We start from the raw sequence: 23,963 nt of genomic DNA on the forward strand, positions 1-23,963 counted from the left end.
GAAATAGGTGAAGGGGATTAAGAGGTACAAACTTCTAGTTTTAAAATAAATCATGGGGACGAAAAGTACAGCATTGGGAATATAGTCAATAATATTGTAATAACTTTGTATGGTGACAGATGGTAACTACACTTAACTGTGGTGAGCATTTCATAACGTATATAATTGTCAGAAGGCTACGTTGTATACCTGCAACTAATATTGTATGTCAACTATACTTCAATAAAAAATGTATTCAGCTGTAAAATGAATTGGTGATCATAGATTGAAACAGTCACACTGGTAACAGAGTTTAAATGTGAATTACTCCTTCAAACCCAGAAAGTTCTGATATAGCATTAATATTTGTTGCCATTTTATTTTAATTAAGGACAAATCCTTTGAGTGTTATGCATGACCTTTGTTTTCTGCTGAGTGAATAAGGTAGCAACTATACTTGAGAACATAGGATGGAGGAGACTATATTGTTTTTCCTTATTTTGGTTCCATAATTAGGAGCAGTGTGGCATTTGGGTAGATTTTGCGTTAGTCAGAGTCTTCAGATTGCTGTTGGTCTTTTGGGTAACATGAGGTAGAAGTTAAAGTAGTATCTTCCTGGTATGAAGTTGAGCAAATTGAAATGTTTTTCTGCACATCTTGTTCTGAATTTATATCAGACATAGAAGTGAAATGTGTGTCTTGTATTGAGCTTTGGCGGGAGGAACAATTAAAATCTGGCTTTTTGTCTTCTGACTGCAGGTTGTATAGGTCTTGGCTCTCAAGTTTTATGTTTTTTGGTTTGTTGTCTCTTGTTTGCATGGTGTCTATTTGCATATCTTCTTTTTGGATATCTGTGGATTTAAGGTCTTGTTGGTTCTTATCTTGATACTGACTGTCTTGAAATGGAATGCTTTGTAATTGTTGATGTCGAGTTATGGCATGCACAGTTTGGGCTTCTTGTTGTAGAGCTGTCTGCTTTAGGGATTCTTTCTCTAATAGATCTTGGGTTTGCAGGATTTGAGAGTCCCACTTTAGGGAATGTGGCATATCTACTTGCATTTCCTGCACTTTCCAATCTTTGCTTCTCCAGCTTTGAACTCTCCAATCTTGGGATTGTTGGCCTGAAAATTGCCAGCCTTGATATTCCTGGATTTGGAATTGCCCATCTTGATGTAGCTGCTCTTGGACCTGCAGGTCTTCAGCTTGCTGGGTGTGTTTCATGAGGGATTGCCCCTTATAAACCTGTAGAGCTCTATCTGGTCTATCTTTGTGTTGTTTCTTTGGGGATTGCTTCTCTTTGTTCTGTTGATCTTCACCTTGTACATATGGGATTTGTTCCCTTTTGGGTTGTTCCCATTGAGCCAGCTGGCCTTCAGCTTGTTGATCTGGGTATTGCTGTCTGTCTTGCTTAACTTGGATTTGCTTATCTATGGAGTGCCTCTTTGGGGATAGCCAGTCCTTGATGTGCTCGTCTAGGGATTTCCTTTTTGGAGATGGCTGGCCTTGAATTTGCAGGTCTGGGGATTTCTGTTTTGGATATTGCAAGGCTTTGTTTTGCTGCTGTAAATTATGTGACTTTAGAGATGGACGATTTTTGTTTTGCCAGTCTAGGAATTGCCACTTTGAGGATTTCCTGCTGTGGAATTCCTCCTTAGATTTCCATTCTTGGGTCAATAACTTGACTTCTGATTGCATGTCTTGATATGCTACTTGCATAAATTGCTGGTTTTGATGTTGAAGGGACTGCTGATCTAGGTGTTTTATATTAGAGGACTGTGCAGCATGGAATGTTGGAGCTTCAAATAGCATGACTTGTGCTGGCAGAGCTGGTACTTGGGAAAGCAGATCTTGGTTAGTTATGCCTTGGGATGGTGGATACGGGGATATCATGTCTTGGGATGCCATGTTTTTAGATGGCATGTCTTGGTATGGTGTATTCTGGTATGACATGTCTTGGTATGGTACATTTTGAGATGGAATGTCTAGGGATTGTGTGTCTTGGGATGATATGTCTTGGTATGGCATGTCTTCCGATGTCTGGCCACGAGGCTGTGTGACATAGGGTGTTGGGGCTTGTACTGGCAGAGCTTGGGACAGCAAGTCTTTGGGTGGTAACATTTGGAGTTTTTTTATGGAATAGGATGGAAAAACTTGGAGTGGTGGAGCTAGGGACTGCACCATTTGGGTTTGCTTTCTTGGGGGTTGTGCGATAGCAGAATTTAGGTCTTCGTCTTTCAGTTGTACAGTGTATGGAGTATTTTCTGTGGGCTTTTTCTCTGATGTGGGAGACAGAGATTTCAGCTTAGTTTGTTTTTCATGATGTTGTGAAGGTGGAGGGATATTTTTATGTTCATCTAGCACAGATGCAGAAGATGTATAGTAAATATTGCTGCCTCTCCTCCTTGAATGTTGAAAGGCTACAGGATTTCTTGAGATTCTTAACTTGAAGAAAGTGTAGCCTCCAATGAAAACAGGTTGCTTGTTTGTTGTTGAATCATCAGTGGAAGACTGTTCTTGAAGCTCAAATTGTATTGCAGCATTTTCTTCAGGGGCAGATAGTTCACTATCTTGAGTAACATCCGAAGGCAAGAAAAATACAATCTATAAAACCAAGGGGTAGGGAAAACATTAATGTAACAGCCAACTTTTGAGGTTCTTTTCTTCTTGTATTCCCAAATGATTTTTCATCTCTGCCTTACACAAGGGGTGAGAAAACAGATACAAACAGAAATAAATATTACTAGCACTGCCTTTGCCATCAACTCATTGGTTTTATTTTGGACAAATCATTACCCACTATTATCTCAAATATTGAAAAGGGGCATTTGATTAAGATTGTCTGAAATATTCTTTCCATACTTAATATTATAAGGCATCTCAGAAATTTAAAATGATCCACTTGATATTCACATATTCAGTTTTTTTGGCTTTTTAAAAAAGATTTATTTATTTCAGTGAGAGAAGGAGCAGTAGGGAGGGGCAGAGGAAGAGGGAGAGAGAAACTCAAGCAGATTCCGTGTGGAGCCCAATGTGGGGCTCCCCAGTCTCATGACCCTGAGATCAGGCCTGAGCTGAAACCAAGAGTCCAACACCTAACTGAACATGCCACCCAGGTGTCCCCATATATTTAGTTTCATAATGGTTTACTGTTCACCTACTAGATGAACTAGATACTGGAGATAAAAAATAATTTGATGTAGGTCTCATCTATAAGGTGTTCACAATGGTAAGTATACCAAGATATAAATAGATAGCAATACAATTTAGCAAATGCTATTATAGAAATAGATACTAAGTGCTTTATGGGAATGTAAAAGATGACCTAATTTTGAGTGCCAGGAAATGCTTCATTGAGGAGTGCTATTTGATCCATGTCTTGATGGATGAGTAGGAATTTCTTAGGCAAAAAGATCAGATAAAGTAAGATAAGAGTTGAAATCCAGGTAGAAAGAAACAGTGGGTACCAAAACACGAGGCTATGATGCAGCATTGTGTGATGGCAGATGGTAAGCAGTTAGATATTGTTAGATATTATGCTAGGTGCTATAAATTGAATCTTTGTGTCCCTCCAGATTTATATGTTGAAACCTAATCTCCAATGTGATGGTATTTAGAGGTAGACTCTTTGGGAGGGAGACTAGATTATGGGGCTGTGGGGCCCTTGTAAATGGAATTAGTGCCCTTATAAAAGGACCCCAAAGAGCTCCCTTGCCCCTTACTCCATTCAAGGACACAGTGAAATTACCAGCTATGAACCAGGACTCTGAATATGCCAGGACCTTGATCTTGGACTTCCCAGCTTTCAGAACTATGAGTAATAAATATTTGTTGTTTAAGCCACTCTGTCTTTGGTATAGCAGCCCAAATGGACTAAGACATAAATAGATACCAAGAAGTGGGAGTGCTGCTGTAACAAACATCTAAAAATGTAGAAGCACATTTGAAACTGGGTAATGTTTGGAGACTGGAGAAGACTGGAGGTGCATACTAGGTAAAGCTTATATTGCTGTGAATGGACTGTTGAGGGCAGTTGTGGCGAGGGCCCAGGAAGAAAAAAGGAGAGCCATAGATAAAGCCTCAGTCTTCTTAGAGAATACCTAAGTAATCCTGAATGAAATGTTGGTGGAAATATGAAAGATAAAGGTCATTCTGATGAGGTCTCAGACAGAAATGAGGAATATGTTATTGGAAACTAGAAGAAAAGCGATCGTGGCTATAAAGTGGCAAAGAACTTGGCCAAATTGTATTTGTGTTCTAGTGTTTTATGGAAGGTAGAACTTGCAATAGTGAATGAAATGATGAGATTTCATGTAGTAAATAATATTATTAATAATTAATACTAAGTATTTTATGAAATAAATAATAAAATTTAGCTGAAGCTATTTCTAAAAAGTGTTGAAAGTGAGCCTTGGCTCCTTCAGACAGCTAGTAGTAAAATGTGAGAAGAGAGGAATTATTTAAAAATGGAATTGTTAAGCAAAAATGAAGCAGGACTTAATGGCTTGGAAGATTCCCAGTCTAACCATATTTTTTTTTTTAAAGATTTTATTTATTTATTTGAGACAGAGAGAATGAGAATCAGAGAGCATGAGAGGGAGGAGGGTCAGAGGGAGAAGCAGACTCCCTGCCGAGCAGGGAGCCCAATGCGGGACTCGATCCCGGGACTCCAGGATCATGACCTGAGCCGAAGGCAGTCGCTTAACCAACTGAGCCACCCAGGCTCCCCCCAGTCTAACCATATTGCAAAAAATGAGAACACTAGGAGCATGGCCAAGTGACTTGTTTGATGAAGAAATTGGTATAGGTCAGCCATCTCAACAATAGCCAGAACCTATTCTCCAAAACAATGGAAGAATGACACCAGAGGTGATTCAGAGAGCATCAGGGATGCCACTCCTATCATGGGCCCAGAGTAAAAGGCCCTGGGAGAAGAATGGTTTCAAAGGATAGGACCACCTCTCTGGTTTCAAGCTGAGCCAGAATGCCCCCTCTCAGTGTCTCAAAGGTAGGCCACTGCAGAGAGCTGCTGCATGGCTGTGACCAGCTGAGCCGTGGGATAATGACCACCTCCACTGAGATTTCAAAAGATAGTGCTGCCTGACAGAGACATGGGCTTGGGACCCCAACCCAGAAGAGCCATAGACCTGGGACTCCAGCCCAGGAGAGCCAGAGGACCCAGGAAGAGAGCTGCTGCAGGGGCAGAACTCAGGTGATGAGCTACCGTGAGGCCTTCCTGCTGAGCCATAGGGGTGATGTCACCCCCACAGTGAGCTTGGAAGTCAGAGCACTGAGCCAAAGAGGATTATTCGTGAGCCTTAAGGTTTGTTTTGCCCTGTTAGGTTTTAGACTTAATTGGGACTTGAACTTTATTATTATTTTTTTCCCTATTTCTCCTTTTTGGAAGAATGCACCATTGTATTTTGGAATTTTGGTATCATAACATGTTTGGTTTCATAGGTGCACAAGCAGAGGGGAATTTGCTTCAGGATGGATCATATGTTGAGTCTTACCCCTATCTGATTTAGATGGTATTTAGATAAGACTTTGGACTTGACTTAAAATTAATGCTGAAACAAGATAAAACTTTTGGAGCTATTGGGATGGAAATATATATTTTTCATATGAAAAGGACATGAATTTGGAGAGCGGGAAGGGATGGAATTGAATGTGTTCCCCCTAAATTCGTAAGTTGAACTCAATCCCCACCGTGATGTTATTTGGAGGTGGGGCCTTTGGGAGGTGATTAGATCATGAGGGTGAAGCCCTTATGAATGGAATTAGTACTTTTATAAAAAAGAAACCCAGACAACGCCTTTTCCCTTCCCTCCTTGTGAAGGCACAATGAGAAGATACCATCTATGAACCAAGAAGTGGGCACCCACCAGGCTCTGAATCGACTAGCCCTCTGCCCTTGGACTTCCAGCCTCCAGAACTCTGAGAAATTTTTGTTATTCAAGCCACCCAGTCCATGGTATTTTTGTTAAGCAGCATGAATGTACCAAGACACTAGGCCAGGAAATTTGAGCTTGAGCTTAAAAAGTTTTTTAAACAACTAAATGACAGCAGCTGATACCACCTTTAGCCAATGCTTCCCATTCTTCACAATTTTTCTTTCTTTCTTTTTTTTGGGGGGGAGGGTTTGTCATTACAGACCAATCTACTGAGTCTTGTCAGCCTGTGTCCTTTCTAAGGTCATCCACAGAGTCAGAATAGACTATTTGTTCTATTTGATGAAGCGATTGGAACTCTGAGTGATTAAATGACCTAATTATGTTTACCTATTTGATTGATGGCTGGCCTAAAATGAGTCTTCATGTTCTCTTATACTACACATTGTCATTCCCCACCTACTTGGTTTTCACATCTATATTTTATCGCCGTTGGAAGGCTGTTTATGTGAGGATTAATAGCCCTTTAGGGGACATTTCTGCATTTTTACTCACCCTCAAACTTTTGTTTCATTCGAATAGTAATTTTTTCATTTGTTTGTTAAAAGACTTGGAGCCATGAATTATAATTTCTTTAACTTTATTCAGGATTTTAAGTGTATTCATCAGTGATTACCAGGTGCTAGACAAGGTTCCAAAGTCATCTCAAGTAATAGTTATTGTATTCCTATGAGGTTATTTGAGAGAACTGAGGTTCCAACCAGTGTCACAGAGCTACTAACTTGTGAAGCTAGGAGTATATACTGCAGTTGAATTCTAGGTCCTGTGCTTTTCTCTCCATCTAATCTATTCTAATTTCTAATACATGTTTCTTTATAATAGCCACTTATTAGTGGTTACACCTTACTCCAGGGTGGCTGTGACTGAAGACTATATAAAATAATGCTTTGGGCATGGTGATTGGCACAGAGAAGTTGATCTGTAAATATTAAGAGTTCCCTATCCCTTTCTTCTTCTTGAGATCACAGTGCATATTGCATAGTACCTTTGCATTCTCTGTTGTACTTTGCACATTGCTATGCCATTAAAAAGTCCTTTTTGTGGAATTAAATTGAATAGTTATTCAGTGTGAGTAATTTGTTTTAATATTGCTCCTAAAAAGTTTCATACTCTTCTGTATCAAGAAAAGAACAATACATCAAATACCTGGGCTCAGATAATATAATAAAAAATGCAAGCTTGAGATGAAAAATTATAAAAGTTGATACTCATTCATGATAAAATGTTCTCTACAAATGAGGATAAGTTTAGTCTATGAAAACCTATAGGTAACATCATATTTAAGGGTAAAATGTAAAACTTTTCAATCTGTGGTTTGGAACAAGAAAAGATTGGGTATACTCAGCATTAAAAAAAAAAAAAAATTCCTGGAGGCTCTACACAGTACAATAAGTCAAGAAAAATAAAGAATAAAATTTACAGATAAAAATGTTTTCATTTACTGGTATAACCATTGTCTACTTAGAAAATTCTAGGAAATCTATACAAAAGCTACTAGAATTAATAAGTTTATTAAAGTCTTAGTATACCGGTATATAAAAATAAATTACATTTCTATATGTAGGAATAGATGTTAGGAAAATAAAGTTTTAAAATATATGTATGATAGCAAGAAAAAACATGAAATACTTAGGGATAAATTTAACAAAATATGCAAAAGACTTATACACTGAAAACTACAAAATATTGCTGAGACAAATGAAAGGAGATGTAAGAAAATGTAGATGTATTCTATGACACGGGCAAGCAGACTAAATATTACTAATAAGTAAATTTTTCCTAAATCATTTATAAGTTTAGTGAAACTCCAATCAAAATCCCAGTAACATTTTTTAGGAATTGATAAACTAATTTTAAAACTTATATGGAAATGTATAGGATGTAGGACAGCCAGAAATGATTTTGAAAACAAAAAAGTTAGAAGATTTACACTATCTGATTTTAAGAATTATTCTAGGGGAACATCAGAGAAGAAAGCAGAATAGGAAGCTCCTGGAATCTGTCTGTTCAGCTAGACAACAATTGTACTGGCAGAAATACTCTGAAATAACTACTTTGCAACTCTGGAGTCTATGTGAACACTTGCAGCTTCCAGAGGAAAGGTTGGCTGGTAAATTCATAGGTTATGTCAGTCAATTTAAGCCATCAGCATGGTACTGACTACTTATCTCCCACTCCGAGCCCCTGACATGGGAGATGGCAGCCCATGTTGCTGGAGCCAGGGTGGGCAATTAGAATCATGTCTTCCAAGTATCAGGTTTCTTTCTTTCTTTTTTTTTTTTAAGATCATTTATTTATTTATTTGACACAGAGAGACACAGCGGGAGAGAGAACACAAGCAGGGGGAGTGGGAGAGGAGAAGCAGGCTTCCTGCAGAACAGGGAGCCCGATGCGGGGCTTGATCCCAGGACCCCGGGATCATGACCTGAGCCGAAGGCAGACGCTTAACGACTGAGCCACCCAAGCGCCCCTCACATATCAGGTTTCTGTATTCTTATTGCAGATTGCTGTTTCTGATCACTGATGTGTAGGCACAGAGGCTAGATGCCATTATTTCAATCCATACTGGCTGCAACCACTTCTAGAGAAAATTATTCAACTTCCAGCTATTTTTGTTTTTTGGGTTTTTTGGTTTATTTTGTTTTCTTGATATTTAAAAACAATGGTATTTATGGGAGAATGTAGAAACCCACCATGCATGAAATGTTTCCCCCTGAGATCAAGAACCAGATAAGAATGCCGGCTTTCACCACTGCTACGCAACATTGTAGTGGAAGCTCTAGACAGGACTGTTAAACAAGAAAAAAAAGTAAAAGTCATCCAAATTGGAAATGAATAGTGAAGCTATTTCTTTTCACAGATGCCCTAATCCTATATAGGGAACATGACAAGGAAACCGAAGAAAGTTGTTAGAATTAAACAAATTCAGCAAAGTACAACATACAAGACCAACACACGACAGTCAGTTGTGTTCCTGTATACCAGCCATACGCATTCTGAAAAGAAGATTCAGAAAGCAATTCTATTTACAGTACCACCTAAAATAATTTAAGTACTGAGGAATAAATATAATCAAGGAGATGGAAGAGTTCTGTACTACAAGCTGCAAAATATTGCTGAAATTAATTAAAGTAGGTCTAAATAAATGGAAAGGCATCCTGTGTTCATCATAGGAACAGTTGACATCGTTAAGATGCCAATACCACCCAAAGCCATCTGCAGCTTAAATGCAATTCTTATCAAAACTCCAACACCCTTTTTCTCAAAAAGGGCAAAATCATTTCTCAAATTCATATGGAATTCCAGGGGACCCAAATGGTCAAAAAACATCTTGAAAAAGAATAATGTTGAAAAAAATCACACTTCCCAACTTTGAAACTTAATACAAAACCACAGTAATTAAGACAGTATGGTACTGGTATAAAGGCAGACCTACAGACTAATGGAGTCGCATACAGAGTCAAGAAATAAACCCTCACGTGTATGGTAGATGGATTTTTTTTAAGATTTGTTTATTTGAGAGAGAGAGTGCATGGGGAGGGGCAGAGGGAGAGGAAGAGAAAATGCCAAGCAGACTCTGCCCTGAGCATGGAGCCTGATGCAGAGCTCAGTCCCCCGACCCCAAGATCATGACCTGACTGAAACCAGTCAGATGCTCAACCAGCTGTGCCACCTAAGCACCCTCATAGATTGATTTTTTTAAAGATTTTATTTATTTATTTATTTGAGAGAGAGATAGAGAGCACAAGTAGGCAGAGCAGCAGGCAGAGGGAGAGGGAGAAGCACACTCTCTGAGGAACAGGGAGCCCAACATGGGGCTTGATCCCAGAACCCTGGGATCATGACCCAAGCTGAAGGCAGCCACTCAACCGACTGAGCCACCCAGATGCCCCATCATAGACTGATTTTTGACAAGAATGCCAAGACCATTCAGTGGGGGAAATGATAGTTCCAACAAATAGTGCTGGAAAACTGGATATCCACATGCAAAAAAATCAATTTGGAGCCTTGCCTTACACCATATATGAAATTGAACTCAAAATGGATCAAAGATCTTATGCTAAAAGTAGCCAAAGCTATAAAACTCATAGAAAATATTGAGGGAATTCTTCATGACGTTGGATTTGGCAGTGCTTTCCTGGATATGACACTAAAAGCAAAGACAAAAGAAACAAATAGTAACTGAACCTCATCAAAATTAAGAAATGTCATGCATAGAAAAATACTGCCAGAACAGGAAAAGACCACCTACAAAATGACAGAAAATATTTGCAAATCATATATATACTAAGGGGTAATATCTAGAATGTATAAAGAACTCCTACAGTTCAACAACAACCACCACAACAAAAACAACCCAATTAAAAATGGGCAAAGGACTATATAGCTATTTCTCCAAAGAAGATATACAATCAATAGGTGCATGAACAGCTACTCAACATCACTAATTCTGGGAAATTCAAATCAAAATCACGATGAGATATCTAAAACTGCATACCCATTAGGATGGTTATTATAATGAAAAGAAAGGAAATAACAAATGTTGGCGAGGATGTGGAGAAATTGGAACCCTTGTGCACCGCTGATGGGAATGTAAAATGATGCAGCCATTGTCAAAACATTTTTACAGTTTCTCAAAAGTTTAAATACAGAATTACCATATGATCCAAGGAATCACACTCTTATATATATATATATATCCAAAAAGAATTGACTAGAACAGATATTTGTATACCAGTGTGCCTAGCAGCATTATTCACAATAGCCAAATGGTGCAAAAAAGCTGTGTCCATCAACAGATGAATGGCTAGACAAAATGTGGAATATACACAAAAATGGACTACTGTTCATCTATAAAAGGAAGGAAATTTTTATAGATGAATATGAATGAACCTGGAAAACATTATGTTTAGTCAAGTAAAGCAGATACAGAAGGACAAGTATTATATGGTTTCACTTTTATGAATTATCTAGAATAATCAGTAGATAATGGAAAGTAGGCATAGAGACATAAAATAGACTAGAAGTTACCAGGGACTGGAAGGAGAAGGAAAGGGGAGTTATGTTTATGGTACAGAGTTTGTATTGGGGTGATAAAAAAAGTTTTGGGCATAGATAATGGTGATGGTTACACATCATTCTGAATATGTTTAATGCCACTAGATTGTATACTTAACAAATGGCTAAAATGATAAATCGTATGTTATGTACATTTTACCACAATAAATAAAGGTTACTATACTGAAGCTGCAGAAATTAAGACAGTGTGGAATATGTGGAAGGATAGACATACAGATCAATGGGACAAAATAGTGTCCAAAAGAGACCTATAAATAAGAGGTCAATTGATTTTCAACCAAGGTGCCAAGGTAATGGGAGAAAACAGTGCATCTTCAACAAATAGCATCGGCATAGCTGAATATCTCCATGGTGGGGGGGGTGTATGAACTTCTTATCTCACAGCTGTATAATATGTAAAAGTTAACTTGAAATCTGTTACAGACCTAAACACAAAAGCTAAAACTATAAGACTTCTACAGGAAAATAGAGAAGAAAATCTTTACAATCTTAGTATAGGCAAAGCTTTGTTAGAACATGAAAAGGACTAACTATAAAAGAAAATATATCATAAGTTGGACTTCAACAAGTTTGTTATTTGAAAGAAACTATTAAGAAAATGAAAAGGCAAGCCAAAGCTGGGAAAAATATTAGCAATACACATATCTCAGAAAGGGACTTGTATTAAGAATCATTTAAGTTTTTATAACTCAATAAGATAATGCAATAAAAGTTGGCTAACAATTTGAACAGACACATCTCCAAAAAAAAAAAAAAGATATACAAATGGACAATAAACACACAAAAAAACTCATCATCATTTGTCATCAGGGAAATGTAAATTAAAACTACAATGAAATTCTATGTGCCCCCTAGAAGAGCAAAATTATTAATACAACTGGCAATTCCAAGTGTTGGTGATTATATAGAGCAACCTGGCAGGGAGATAAGGAGCTATGTCTGAACAGAGATGACTGGATAGCAGAAAGGACAGGAAAAAGAAGCATAGTTATCTCAAAGGGTGGAGTGAACCATCAATGTTATATACCTCTCACATATTGCTGATAAGAATGCAAAATGATATACCACTTTGGAGAACTGTTTGACATTTTCTTACAAAGTTAAACATCCACTTGCCATCTGACCTAGCAACCAAATCCTAGATACAATGATCCAAGAGAAATGAAACCATATGTCTACACAAAGACATGAACTCAAATGTTCATGGCAACCAAATGCCCATCAGGAAGTACATGGATAGTCAAATTGTGACGTACCCTCAGATAAACCCTCACATAAAAAGAACATAGTATTGATACATGCAACATCATGGATGAAGCTCATGAATATGTTGCTTGGTGGAAGAAGCCTAGACACAAAAGTACTATTTATGATCCATGTATAGGAAGTTTGAACAAGTAAAAACTATCAAGACAGAGATAGTGACTGTGAAGAGGTTCCAGAGAATCTTTTGGGATGATAGGAATTCACTATATATATATTTTTAAGATTTTATTTATTTATTTGAGGAGAGAGAGAGAGAGCACAAGAAAGGGGAACAGCAGAGGGAGAGGGAGAAGCAGGCTCCCTGCTGAGCAGAGAGCCCGATGCCAGGCTAGATCCCAGGACCCTGGGATCATGACCAGAGCCGAAGGCAGACACTTAACCAACTGAGCCGTCCAGGCGCCCCAGGAATTCACTATATCTTGATTATGATGGTAGCTAAACAGGGGTTTACAATTTGTCTAAACTCCTTGAATTAGGTACACTTAAAATGGGTGCATTTTGCTGTTAGTAAATTATACTTCTATAAAATTGATGTAAAAAAGAAAAAACTCCACATAACACAGGGCGTGGAACTGTTTTTTGGGATTTAGAGAGAGGGTTCTGGAGCCTCATTATTTTAGTCAGAACCATGATGTTCTATGACACTGGAGAGGGTACTCTTTGTGCTTTAGTTCTTTCATAGGTAAAATAAGGGAGTCTTGATAGTTTTGTTGAGTATCGCTGTTAAATATTTTTCTTCTCTGCTTCCCCTCTGGTGAGGGGATTGTCTCACACACCCTTATGGCCCAGGTAGAAGCTCCCCATGACATAGGAATATGGGTTCCCATTAAGTCTGCTTCTCGCTTCTCTTCATATATTTTGTCAGGGAGATAAGGAGCTATGTCTGAACAGAGTCTACTGGATACCGTAGAGGGCAGGAAAAAGAAGCATAGTTTTCTCAAAGTGTGGAGTGAGCCATCAATGTTAAGCTTATCTCTCCTTGACCCTCTTCACCTTAGAAGTTTTAGTTCAGCATCTGAGAATACTGCTCGGGCAACTAAGAGACCAGAGGTCATCCTGCAGTGTGCCAGTGGGAACCCGTTCTTAAAACAACACTAAACGCACCTCATCAGAGTTTGTCCAGCACTTGCTTCTGAAGGAGGCGATAGTCACAGCGATGCTGAGCTCTACTATGCTGATGATCAGTAAGACTGACAAAATTCCCTGCAGATAATGAGGATAAATATATGGCATTTGGAATGAAAGCTGTATCATATTAAAGATATAAGCCAAGAACTACTTACACTGTATGACCACCTAGGGGAAAATCCACATTTTAGATGCTTCCATAGCCATCAGTGATTGAACAATTTTCATCTTACATCTTTCTGATAAGCAGAGAAAACAAACTCCAATGCTTATAGGAGCTAGGCAACCATCCCAAATGAGTGGAACAGTTAGGAGGGAGACAGTAGAGAATAAGGGTATTCCTAGAATGTGTCCATTAATCAGTTCTGAACAATAGTTGCCACGTGGGAACATGGGCCCCATGATGTTTTTTTTTTCTTCCCTAAGGAAGCTGGATATGCATATTGTTTAAAAAGATTTTATTTATTTATTTGACAGAGAGAGAGACAGCAAGAGAGGGAACACAAGCAGGGGAAGTGGGAGAGGGAGAAGCAGGCTTCCCACTGAGCAGGGAGCCTGATGCAGGGCTCTCTCCCAGGACTCCCAGGATCATGACCTGAGCCGAAGGCAGTCCGTTAATGACTGAGCCACCCAGGCGCTCCTGGATATGCATATTTTTGTGAAATTTTCCAGCTATTCATTCACTTGTGTGAACCAAATAGAACATATCTGCAGGCTGGATATAGCCCACAGATTGCTGTTTTGCACACTGCTTTAAGGTAATAGATCAAAAAAGCAGGGTAAGAAATAGCATGGTGTCCAGAAAGCTTGGGCTGGGGAGACTGGAAGAGCTGGTTGTGGTCAGGCCACACTTAACCTGGCCAAGTAACAGTCCGTCTGAACCTTGGTTTCCCTGCAACACATTCAGAAGCTTAGGTATTCCCCTATTTGTTGGTAAAACTGAAATGTATGAAGTGTCTACCGTAAATTTGCTGTTGGACAAGATAGACCTGCTCCTGGTCATTGTGGAACTTATATCGTAATAAGGGAGGCAAACAGTGGCACTAGACATAATTAGACAATTATTTACTTAACTAAGTTAGAACAAGTGCCATGAAAAAGTATTGGGAGTTATGTACTACTGTAATGGGAGATCCAAACAGGCCAGCACTGAGAAGGGTAGAGGTGCAATCAGGAAGGACTCCTCAGTGAAGTGAAGTTTAAACTGAGGTTCAAGAACGAGGAGGAGTTTTAATTGGGGAGGTGGAAAAGGGTAGGCACCAGGCTGGGAAATATTGGAAGCAAGAGAAAGCTGGTCTTATGGTCCTGGGGCAGCGGGTATTTAACACATTAAGGAATTTGAGGAAGTCCCGGATGTGTGGAGTAAGAAGGATAAAGACCTGCAACAATGTTGGAAATGGTAGGCAAAGTAGGTGTTATAGAGTCTTGTAAGCCTTTTAAGATTTGGGTCTTAATTCTGTGTTCCACAAGAAGCCATTGCATAATGTGCTCAGATTTGCATTTTTAAATGATGGCTCTGGCCATAGTGCAGACAGTGGATTATCTTTGAGACAGAGGTCCATTCATGAGATGTCTAGAGCCCACTGTTCTGGCTTTTTTTTTTTTTTTTTTAAAGATCTTATTTATTTATTTGACAGAGAGAGACACAGCGAGAGAGGGAACATGAGCCAGGGGGAGTGGGAGAGGGAGAAGCAGGCTTCCCACCAAGCAGGGAGCCCGATGTGGGGCTTGATCCCAGGACTCTGGGATCATGACCTGAGCCGAAGGCAGACGCTTAACGACTGTGGCTTTTTTTTTTTTTTTTTAAAGCTTATTTGTGACATTTAAATTACACCAAGGAATTGTGGAGTCAGACACGTGAGATCTTGGAACGGATTCTCCCTGATTCTGTATATAGAAACTAATCCTGCAGTTGCCATCCATGCACAGTCAAAAATCTTTCAGCATACAGTTTCTTCCTGATACATACTAACATAATGTACAGTAGTGGTCTCCAATCCACTAGAAAAAAGAGTAATGGATTATAATGTTGTATGTCTCAGCCCAGTTAGGACAGGGTTGTATTCCTCATACAGTTTTCTGGCTTTTCTTAATAACTTTTTTTGAGTCTAATTCTGGAGTTTATCTCAGAACATAGGAGAGTGTTCTTAGGCTCGCTTTTATGGGTGATTGTGAGGATTAAATAAAATCTCATATCCAGGAACTGATAGCTCCTTTCTCTTTACTTCTTTATTGGGGGAGACAACTTCCCATGATTCTTTTTCACTTCCATCCAAACAGGTCAAATCTCATTAACGTTCTAGGACCAAGCCTTCAAGATGTGGCTGACAGAAATAAAATGAAAGCCCAGGATTTACTTGGGGAAGTAAAGGGCAAGGCTTTCTGTAGTCATTGACATGCAAAAAAATGATGCCATTGAATGCTTATTAGATAAATACTGAAAATTACACCTACAGTTGTATTTCCTGGCAACGATATATCTCATCTGCTGTAATGAATAAAATTGCTACATTTGTGTATAAATGACTTATGTTCTAAAATTGTTAAAATACTTTATTAAGTGGCTCAAACATCTGCTCCCACTATATTTTTTTTAGTATTAATTGGGTAAACTTTATTTTTTTAAAGATTTTATTCATTTATTTATTTGAGAGAGAGATGGCAAGAGAAACTGCACAGGCTGGGGGAGGGGCAGAGGGAGAGGGAGAAGCCGACTCCCCACTGAGCAGAGAGACTGATGCAATGCCAGGCTTGATCCCAGTACACTGAGGTCATGACCTGAGCCAAAGGCAGCCGTTTAACCGACTGAGCCACCCAGGTGCCCCGATTTAGGTCATTTTGTTCCTCACTAATTCTTTAAAGGTAAAATTTAATCCAATCCATGTCAGTACTAATAGTAATAGCCAAAACCTATTGACTGTTTACACTGTGCCAGGCAGTGTTCTAATTTGAGTAATCCTCATGACAACCCAATGCAGGCTGTATTCTTATCATCTTCATTTTCCACACACAGAAAACTGGGGCTCAGAGAACTTACAAAACCAGGATTCAGGTCCTGAATCACAACATACTTCTCAACAGTCAGCTCAAATGCTACCTCAACTTCCATTATTGGAATCGAAATTGATGAACTGATGCATCATTAACATAGTTCAGGTAAGACTGTACAGACTCACCATGCAGGGTAGGACCACTTACATTGAAAAGAGTTCTACCTATAACACATATTCCTTCGAGGGAAGGCATCTGGCAGTACTTGTGCTGGTGTTTGTAGCTGATAATGGTGAGAGTAATCCCAGCCACCGCCACCAAGGAACTGATAACGTTCATGGCCGTGACACCTTGTCCCTGAAAAATAGTTTTTAAAATAATATTAAAATAAATAAAAACCGAACCGAACCAAAAATACCTTGGAAGACATTCTTAGTGCCTTTGTCTTTCCAGATAGCCCGCAGGGATGAAGTGCTCCATCAGGTCGGTATGTCTGAAAGGCATGGTAAGTTAAATACCGACTCATTGAAGTCAAGAGACAAACTAAGATTTAGAATGAGCCAGGAAGCCAAGAAAGAGAACAGGTAGAGAAGAAGGAGTGCTCTATGGTTAATGCTAAAGAAAACTTTCATTTTCTCCTAACGCATGGTCTTTCGTAATCTACAAGCAAAATGGTGTGTTAGGAGATATCTTCGCCTTGTAATTAGACCTGATTTTGAGTCCTGTTGAAGTAGGACCTTGTACAAGGTAACTTAATCTCTTGGAAATCTCAGTTTTTACCTCCAGAAATGAGAATAACATCATTTTAGGGCAGTATCCAATTATTCATTTATTTTAACAAGTGTTTAGTGTGCCCCAACTATGTGTCCAAACACTGCATTAGGCCCATGAGACACAAAGATCGACACGGTAGATGAGGTCCTGCCTTTGTGTGGCTTACATTCATTGCCCCAGGGATTCAAACAGTAACCAACCAAATCACTAGAATATTTACTGATGGCAACAAATTTAGACTGGGGTTTAATGGTTTCCATTCTTGGCTTCAGTGTCTCAACATGGAAGTTATAAAAAGTCCAGATTGCCCCACCAAATTCCCTTCAGTCACTCTTTAAAGGAAAGGAAAACGCCAGGAAGGGGGAACTGTCTTATTCATACCTACTCCCAGCACTGCTATTGCTTTTTTATTTTATTTTTTTATTTTATTTTTTTTAAAGGTTTTATTTATTTATTTGAGACAGAGAGAATGAGAGAGAGAGAGCACATGAGAGGGGGATGGGTCAGAGGGAGAAGCAGACCCCCCGCTGAGCAGGGAGCCCGATGCCGGACTCGATCCCGGGACTCCAGGATCATGACCTGAGCCGAAGGCAGTCGCTTAACCAACTGAGCCACCCAGGCGCCCTGCTATTGCTTTTTTAGATGAAAAACAAAGAAAAGCCTCATATCTCAATTCAGTAGATGCTACTGTATCTTGCTTGTGTATGTCTGTTGTGATGCGTAAAGCAGTGGTGCATCTACACAGCCTGTCCAATCCGGGAGCAGCTGTGGCTTAGTGTGGCAGGACTTGGAAGTATACCTATGACAAATGCTTACCCCAAGCACAGGTCTTTACTACAGACAGGCATTTTGGTAGAAAATGCACAGGCACGTACAGATATTCTATCTCTATCCTCAGTCCTTTGCTCTTTCTGGGCTCTGTTCTGGCTCCCGTAGGACATTTAATGGACTAAGATTTCTAAGTAAGCAATCCCCCATACGTATTGGGCTTCATGGTTTACAAAGAATATGCCCAGCCTTTGTCTTTTTTTTTTTTTTAAAGATTTTATTTATTTGACAAAGAGAGAGAGACAGCGAGAGAGGGAACACAAGCTAGGGGCAGTGGGAGAGGGCGAAGCAGGCTTCCAGCTGAGCAAGGAGCCCGATGTGGGGCTCGATCCCAGGACCCTGGGATCATGACCTGAGCCAACCAACTGAGCCACCCAGGTGCCCCTATACATAATATCTTACTAAATTCTCAGAATAACCCTTTGAAGTAAGTACTTTTCCCTTCAAGTTGACACAGCAATGAGTGATAGCCTTGATTCCATCCCAGAATGATCTGGCATCAATATCAGATTCTTTCCTTCAGACTTTGAGCAGGTCCCAAAGAAAAGTTTCTGTTGGCAGGGGTGAGGGGCAGGGAGATTACAATGATTCTGGGATTGGTTTTGGTTAGAGTAGGGTTTCTCAAACTTTGCACTACAGACATTTTGGGCTAGATCATTTTTTTTTTTTGTTATGGTAGACTTTTCTGTGCATTTTAGGATGTTTAGACACATTCCTGACTTCTACCTGTAGGTAACAATAGTACCCTGCAAACCCAGTTGTGACAACTAAAAATGTCTTCAGATACTGTCAGATATTTTTGGGGGAGGAGGCAAAATTATTCCCAGTTAAGAACCACTGAGTTAGAGGAATGTAGAATGGATTCCAACAAGTAACTCTCAGATTACTTGACCAGGGAAATGGGAACTAGTAGAAGAGTGACATTGGCAAATAGGAATGCCCTGAACTGCAAATTTGATGTCTAAAGATTTTCTTGGGAAATCCTTTATTACTAAAGGCTTTACATACAAAGATGATGTAAAACAAGTAGAAAGTTATAAATTACATAGAAGTCACAAAAGTAACTTACCAGACATTTTTCCTTGTCATTGATTCCTGTGAGGTATCCTGTAATAACATACTGTTAAGAAGAAAAGAAATAAAAGTTAACAGGAGATGTGTTTGACTCCCTTGTAATATAATCTCCAAAGTAAATTATATTGCAATATTATATATTATAATTTCCTTTGGAGATTATATTGTAGTAGATATGCCTGTGAATCTCCTTGACCATATAGTCTTTCCATCTGAGCATCAAGGAGGAAGAGTAGGCACTGATGTAAGATGAAATATTGTGTTGGGCATACTTAGCACTGAACAACACCCCTTTTGCCAGGGTCAGCTGGAAGAGGCAGGCGCCTCCTTAATGTCCCAAACATACCACCCAGATGTTTTGCTGGGCTCTAAATAGAAAGATAATTCTGGGCTCTGGGCCTGGTGGAGGGAAGGGATGGGTGAGCTGTGTCTGCTCTAGCTAATGGAAGGAGACTTTCTCATGGCAGAACTCTCTAAAGGTTGATGTGGGGGCTTGAATCTATTATAGTTATCTCAGCCACTTCTTTATCTGGAACGTAAAGAGTCTGCCTACCTATCTATGGACCCTTAGGTTGCTCCCATGTCTTGGCTCAATGTAATCCCCATCAAAATACCAACAGCATTTTTCACAGAACTAGAACAAATAATACAAAAGTACTAAATTTGTATGGAACCACAAAAGACCCTGAAAAGCGAAAGCAATCTTGAGAAAGAAAAACAAACTGGAGGTATCACAGTTCTAGATTTCAAGATATACTACAAACTTGCAGTAATCAAAACAGTATGGTACTGGCACAAAAATAGTTACATAGATTAATAGAACAGAATAGAGAGCCCAGAAAGAAACCCATGATTATATGTTCAATTAATCTGTGACAAAGGAGGTAAGAATAAACAATGGGGAAAAGACAGTTTCTTCAATGAATGATGCTGGGAAAACTAGACAGCTACATGAAACTGGACCACTTTCTCTAACACCATACACAAAAATAAACTCAAAATGGATTAAACACCTAAACCTGAAACTATAAAAATCCTAGAAGGGAACATAGGCAGTAATTCCTCTGACATTGGCCATAGAAGCATTTTTCTGGACATGTCTCCTAAGGCAGGGGTGTCACAAAAGCAAAAATAAAATTATTGGGACTAACTCAAAATAAAAGCTTTTGTACAGTGAAGGAAACAATCAATAAAATTTTAAAAGATAACCTACTGGATAGGAGAAGATTTTGCAAATGATATATCCAATAAGGGGTTACTATCCAAAATATATAAAGAACTTACACAACTCAACACCAAAAAAAGCAAGCAATCTGATTAAAAACTGGGCAGAGGACTTGAATAGACATTTTTCCCAAAGAAGACACACATGGCCAATAGACACATGAAAAGATGCTCAATGTTATTAATCAATGCAAATCAAAACCATAATTGAGATACCACCTTACACCTGTTAAAATGACTAAAATCAAAAAGACAAGAAATAATAAGTGTTGATGATGATGTGGAGAAAAAGGAACTCTCACGCAATGTTGATGGTAATGTAAACTAGTATAACCACTGTGGAAAATAGTATGGAGGTTCTTCAAAAAATTAAAAATAGAAATGCCATATGAACTAGTAATTCCACTACTGATTATTTATCCAAAGAAAACAAAAAAACCCACTAATTCAAAAAGATACATGCACCCCTATGTTTATTGCAGTATTATTTACAATAACCAAGATATGGAAGCAACCTAAGTGTCCATTGATAGACAAATAGATAAGGAAGATGTGGTATATAAAGTGGAATATTACACAGGTATAAAAAGGATGAGATTATGCCATTTGAGACAACATGGATGGAACTAGAAGGTATTATGCTAAGTGAAATAAGTCAAACTGAAAAAGACAGATACCACGTGATTTCACTCATATGTGGAATCTAAAAAGAATGAATGACCAAACAAAAAGCAGATTCAGACCTATAAATACAGAGAACAAACTAACAGTTGCCAGAGGGGAGGAGATAGGGAATGGAGAAAATGGGTGAAGGGGAGAGGGACAAACAGGCTTCCAGTTATGGAATAAGTAAGTCATGGGAATAAATGGCATAGCATAAGGCATACAGTCAGTGATACTGTTGTAGAGATATATGGTGACAGATGGTAGCTACAATTGTGGTGAACTAGCATAATGTATAAACTTGTCAAATCACTATATTGTACACCTGAAACTAATGTAACATTGTGTGTCAACTATACTCAAAAATTATCTACGCTCAAACTCCATTTCTGTATTTGCAAAGGAGAAGGTAGGATATTTGCCCATCTGATCTCCCATTGGTAGTAAGGAGCAAATGACTTATTCTACACACAGGGCTTTGGAAACTTTTAAACACTGTACACCTAAGAGCATTATTACTGCAATGATGGTAATACAATGACCAAATGGAGTCACTCCTCTTGCCACAGAAGGGACTGGTTATCTGGTCTCCTTGGGGACCATATTCATGGGATTCATTATTCCAGAACCTGAGGCAGTTCAAACCAGTTGACTAATTTGTCAAAAGCTCCTAACTGACAGTACTCACAATAAGTGCTCCCCAGAACGGATATCCTGTGAGGAAAACGAGGGGAAATTTCTGGGAGTAATTGATGTAATTAAATGCAAATATAGTTCCGACGCCCACAATGATCAGTGCCAGCAGGATCTGGATAGCCTGTGAGGAAAGAAATGGGTCCATGAGATCACAAGTGCCCCAGCCTCTTTGGACTCTTCCAGATCCCTGGGGCATCCCGCTATGCTTATGTCACACCTCCCTCCACGTGAATGCCTTCCTCTTCTGTGTGCCAACTGCCTTTAGATTTGCAGAAAGTCCACTGTCTCTTTCCTCATCACACTTACATGGGGTCCTGCAAGTTCACATTCCTCACTCTCATCCTGCACTACCTATTATATCCCCTGTATTACCAATTTACCTTGCACCAGACAGATTTAACTGTAAACTTGCAAGCTTCTTGAGGACAGAGACTGCAAACTATTCACCCTTACCTTTTTTTCCTTTTCTAGCTCCGGCATCCTACTTTTATCCCCACCCCCAGCACACACATTTTCCACATCCAATATATGCTTTTGGAGTTACGGCTCAGCCCATTTCTCTAAAAGTTTGAAGTTTGCTGATCTAGAGTGAAGAAGCTGGGGTGAGTTCTATGTCTCTGCTCTTCAGGCAAGGGCCTGCCCAGAGGTGAGAGTAATCCAGTGGGTTTATCAGCCTGTTAGGAGTCTGCACCATGGTGGTCTTGGGGTTAGCAGCTCTTCTCAGGACAGAGCTTCTCCTCAAGCATTCTGGGTTTTTCCCCAGGCCACAACTCTACAGCATTGCACCACAAGTGATGATTTTCCTCTTGTACCAGGGATGAAAACTGTGTGTACAGCCCTCCTTTAGGTACATTTATGATTGAAAAATATTTTGTCTACCTTGTGGCTCACTATGGAGCTTTGAATATAATTTTCAAAGAAGTCCCAATGCCTATAACAGCACAATAGGGAAGTTTAACCTCTCCATGTATGGCTTTTAGCTCCAAGGGAGGTGCCACCACACCCTGAAGTCACCTCCTCAATAAAATACTTGGAAAAATTACACCAAGTTTCAGGCATCCTCTCTGCTAGGATTCAGAGAGCAGTACAAACTCCTCATGAAATAGCCCCAGGATTTCCTCGGTGTTAGGAAGTTATAGCCAAACTGTGGAAAGAGCCTAGATGTCCATCAACAAATGAATGGGTAAAGAAGATGTGGTCTATATCTATAATAGAATATTACTCAGCCATCAAAAAGGATGAAATCTTACCATTTACATTGATGTGGATGGAACTGGAGGGGATTATGCTAAGTGAAATACGTCAACCAGAGAAAGACAGTTATCATATGGTTTCACTCATATGTGGAATTTAAGAAACAGCGCAGAGGATCATAGGGGAAGGGAGGGAAAACTGAATGGGAAGAAATCAGAGAGGGAGACAAACCATGAGAGACTCTTAACAATAGGAAATAAACTGAGGGTTGCTGGAGGGGAGGTGGGTGGGGGGGTGGGGTAACTGGGTGATGGGCATTAAGGAGGGCAGGTGATGTGATGAGCACTGTGTGTTATGTGCAACTGATGATTAACTGAACTCTACATCTGAAACTAATGATGTACTGTATGTTGGCTAATTGAATTTAAATAAAAAAAGAAAGATGCTTTCTAAATAAATACATAAATAAACAAACACTCTATTTCTCAGAGTTAAATAAGCCCCCAGAAGCATTTCTAAGACATGCTTATAAATAAGACATTTCTAAGGCACACTGTGTGCATTTCTAAGCAGAACTTTTATTTCTCTTGTTAATCAAAATCTAGGGAAATGGTATTATTGGCTACATATTGGCTCTTCTACTGAAGATCAAATTATTTGTACAAGCAAGTGACTTAGAGGTTTTTATGATTAATCAAGAAGGAAACACTATAGACAAAAGGTAAGAGAAAAGAAGGGGAATCAAATCCCTTCCAGAAAAAACACCCATGCAGACACACCTGGAAAAATATCTTCTTTTCTCCCTTCCAGGAAAACCCATGGATGGGAGAGGACTTACCCCTAAGACTTTTGGTTCTCCCTTCAGGAAATCCAACAGAGAGGTATGAGGTTCATACGGAAATGCAGTCAGTACTGTATCATTTGGTTGTATAGTGATGACTTGGGTCGACCTTTTGACCTCGGATGATGACTCCATGATTCAATGGTAGAACTCTGTTAGAAGAGTGAGTGATTGAACATTGCCACTAAAATCATGGTCTTCCATCAGTTTCACATGGAGTCCTTACCAATGAGCCTTATTGATAGCTCTCCTCACTCCTGGAACCACAGAATCACAGT

The 23,963-nt window shown here is 39.2% G+C and overlaps 1 protein-coding gene across 1 annotated transcript; it reads right to left on the reverse strand.

Annotated features, from left to right (window-relative positions):
• Window positions 1–525: 525 nt before the first annotated feature.
• MS4A14 (membrane spanning 4-domains A14) lies at window positions 526–23,820 on the reverse strand. Its single transcript, XM_045895241.1, has 6 exons — window positions 23,683–23,820; window positions 21,643–21,771; window positions 19,063–19,113; window positions 16,599–16,748; window positions 13,377–13,475; window positions 526–2,580 (listed from the first exon to the last, which is right to left on the reverse strand). Exons 1-6 carry the CDS (start codon window positions 23,818–23,820, stop codon window positions 526–528), a joined length of 2,622 nt encoding a protein of 873 aa, XP_045751197.1.
• Window positions 23,821–23,963: the final 143 nt, after the last annotated feature.

Source organism: Mirounga angustirostris, unplaced genomic scaffold (assembly GCF_029215605.1).
Source record: "Mirounga angustirostris isolate CCGP_5_RB_7025 unplaced genomic scaffold, mMirAng1.0.hap1 SCAF_13, whole genome shotgun sequence".
Taxonomy (NCBI): Eukaryota; Metazoa; Chordata; class Mammalia; order Carnivora; family Phocidae; genus Mirounga; species Mirounga angustirostris.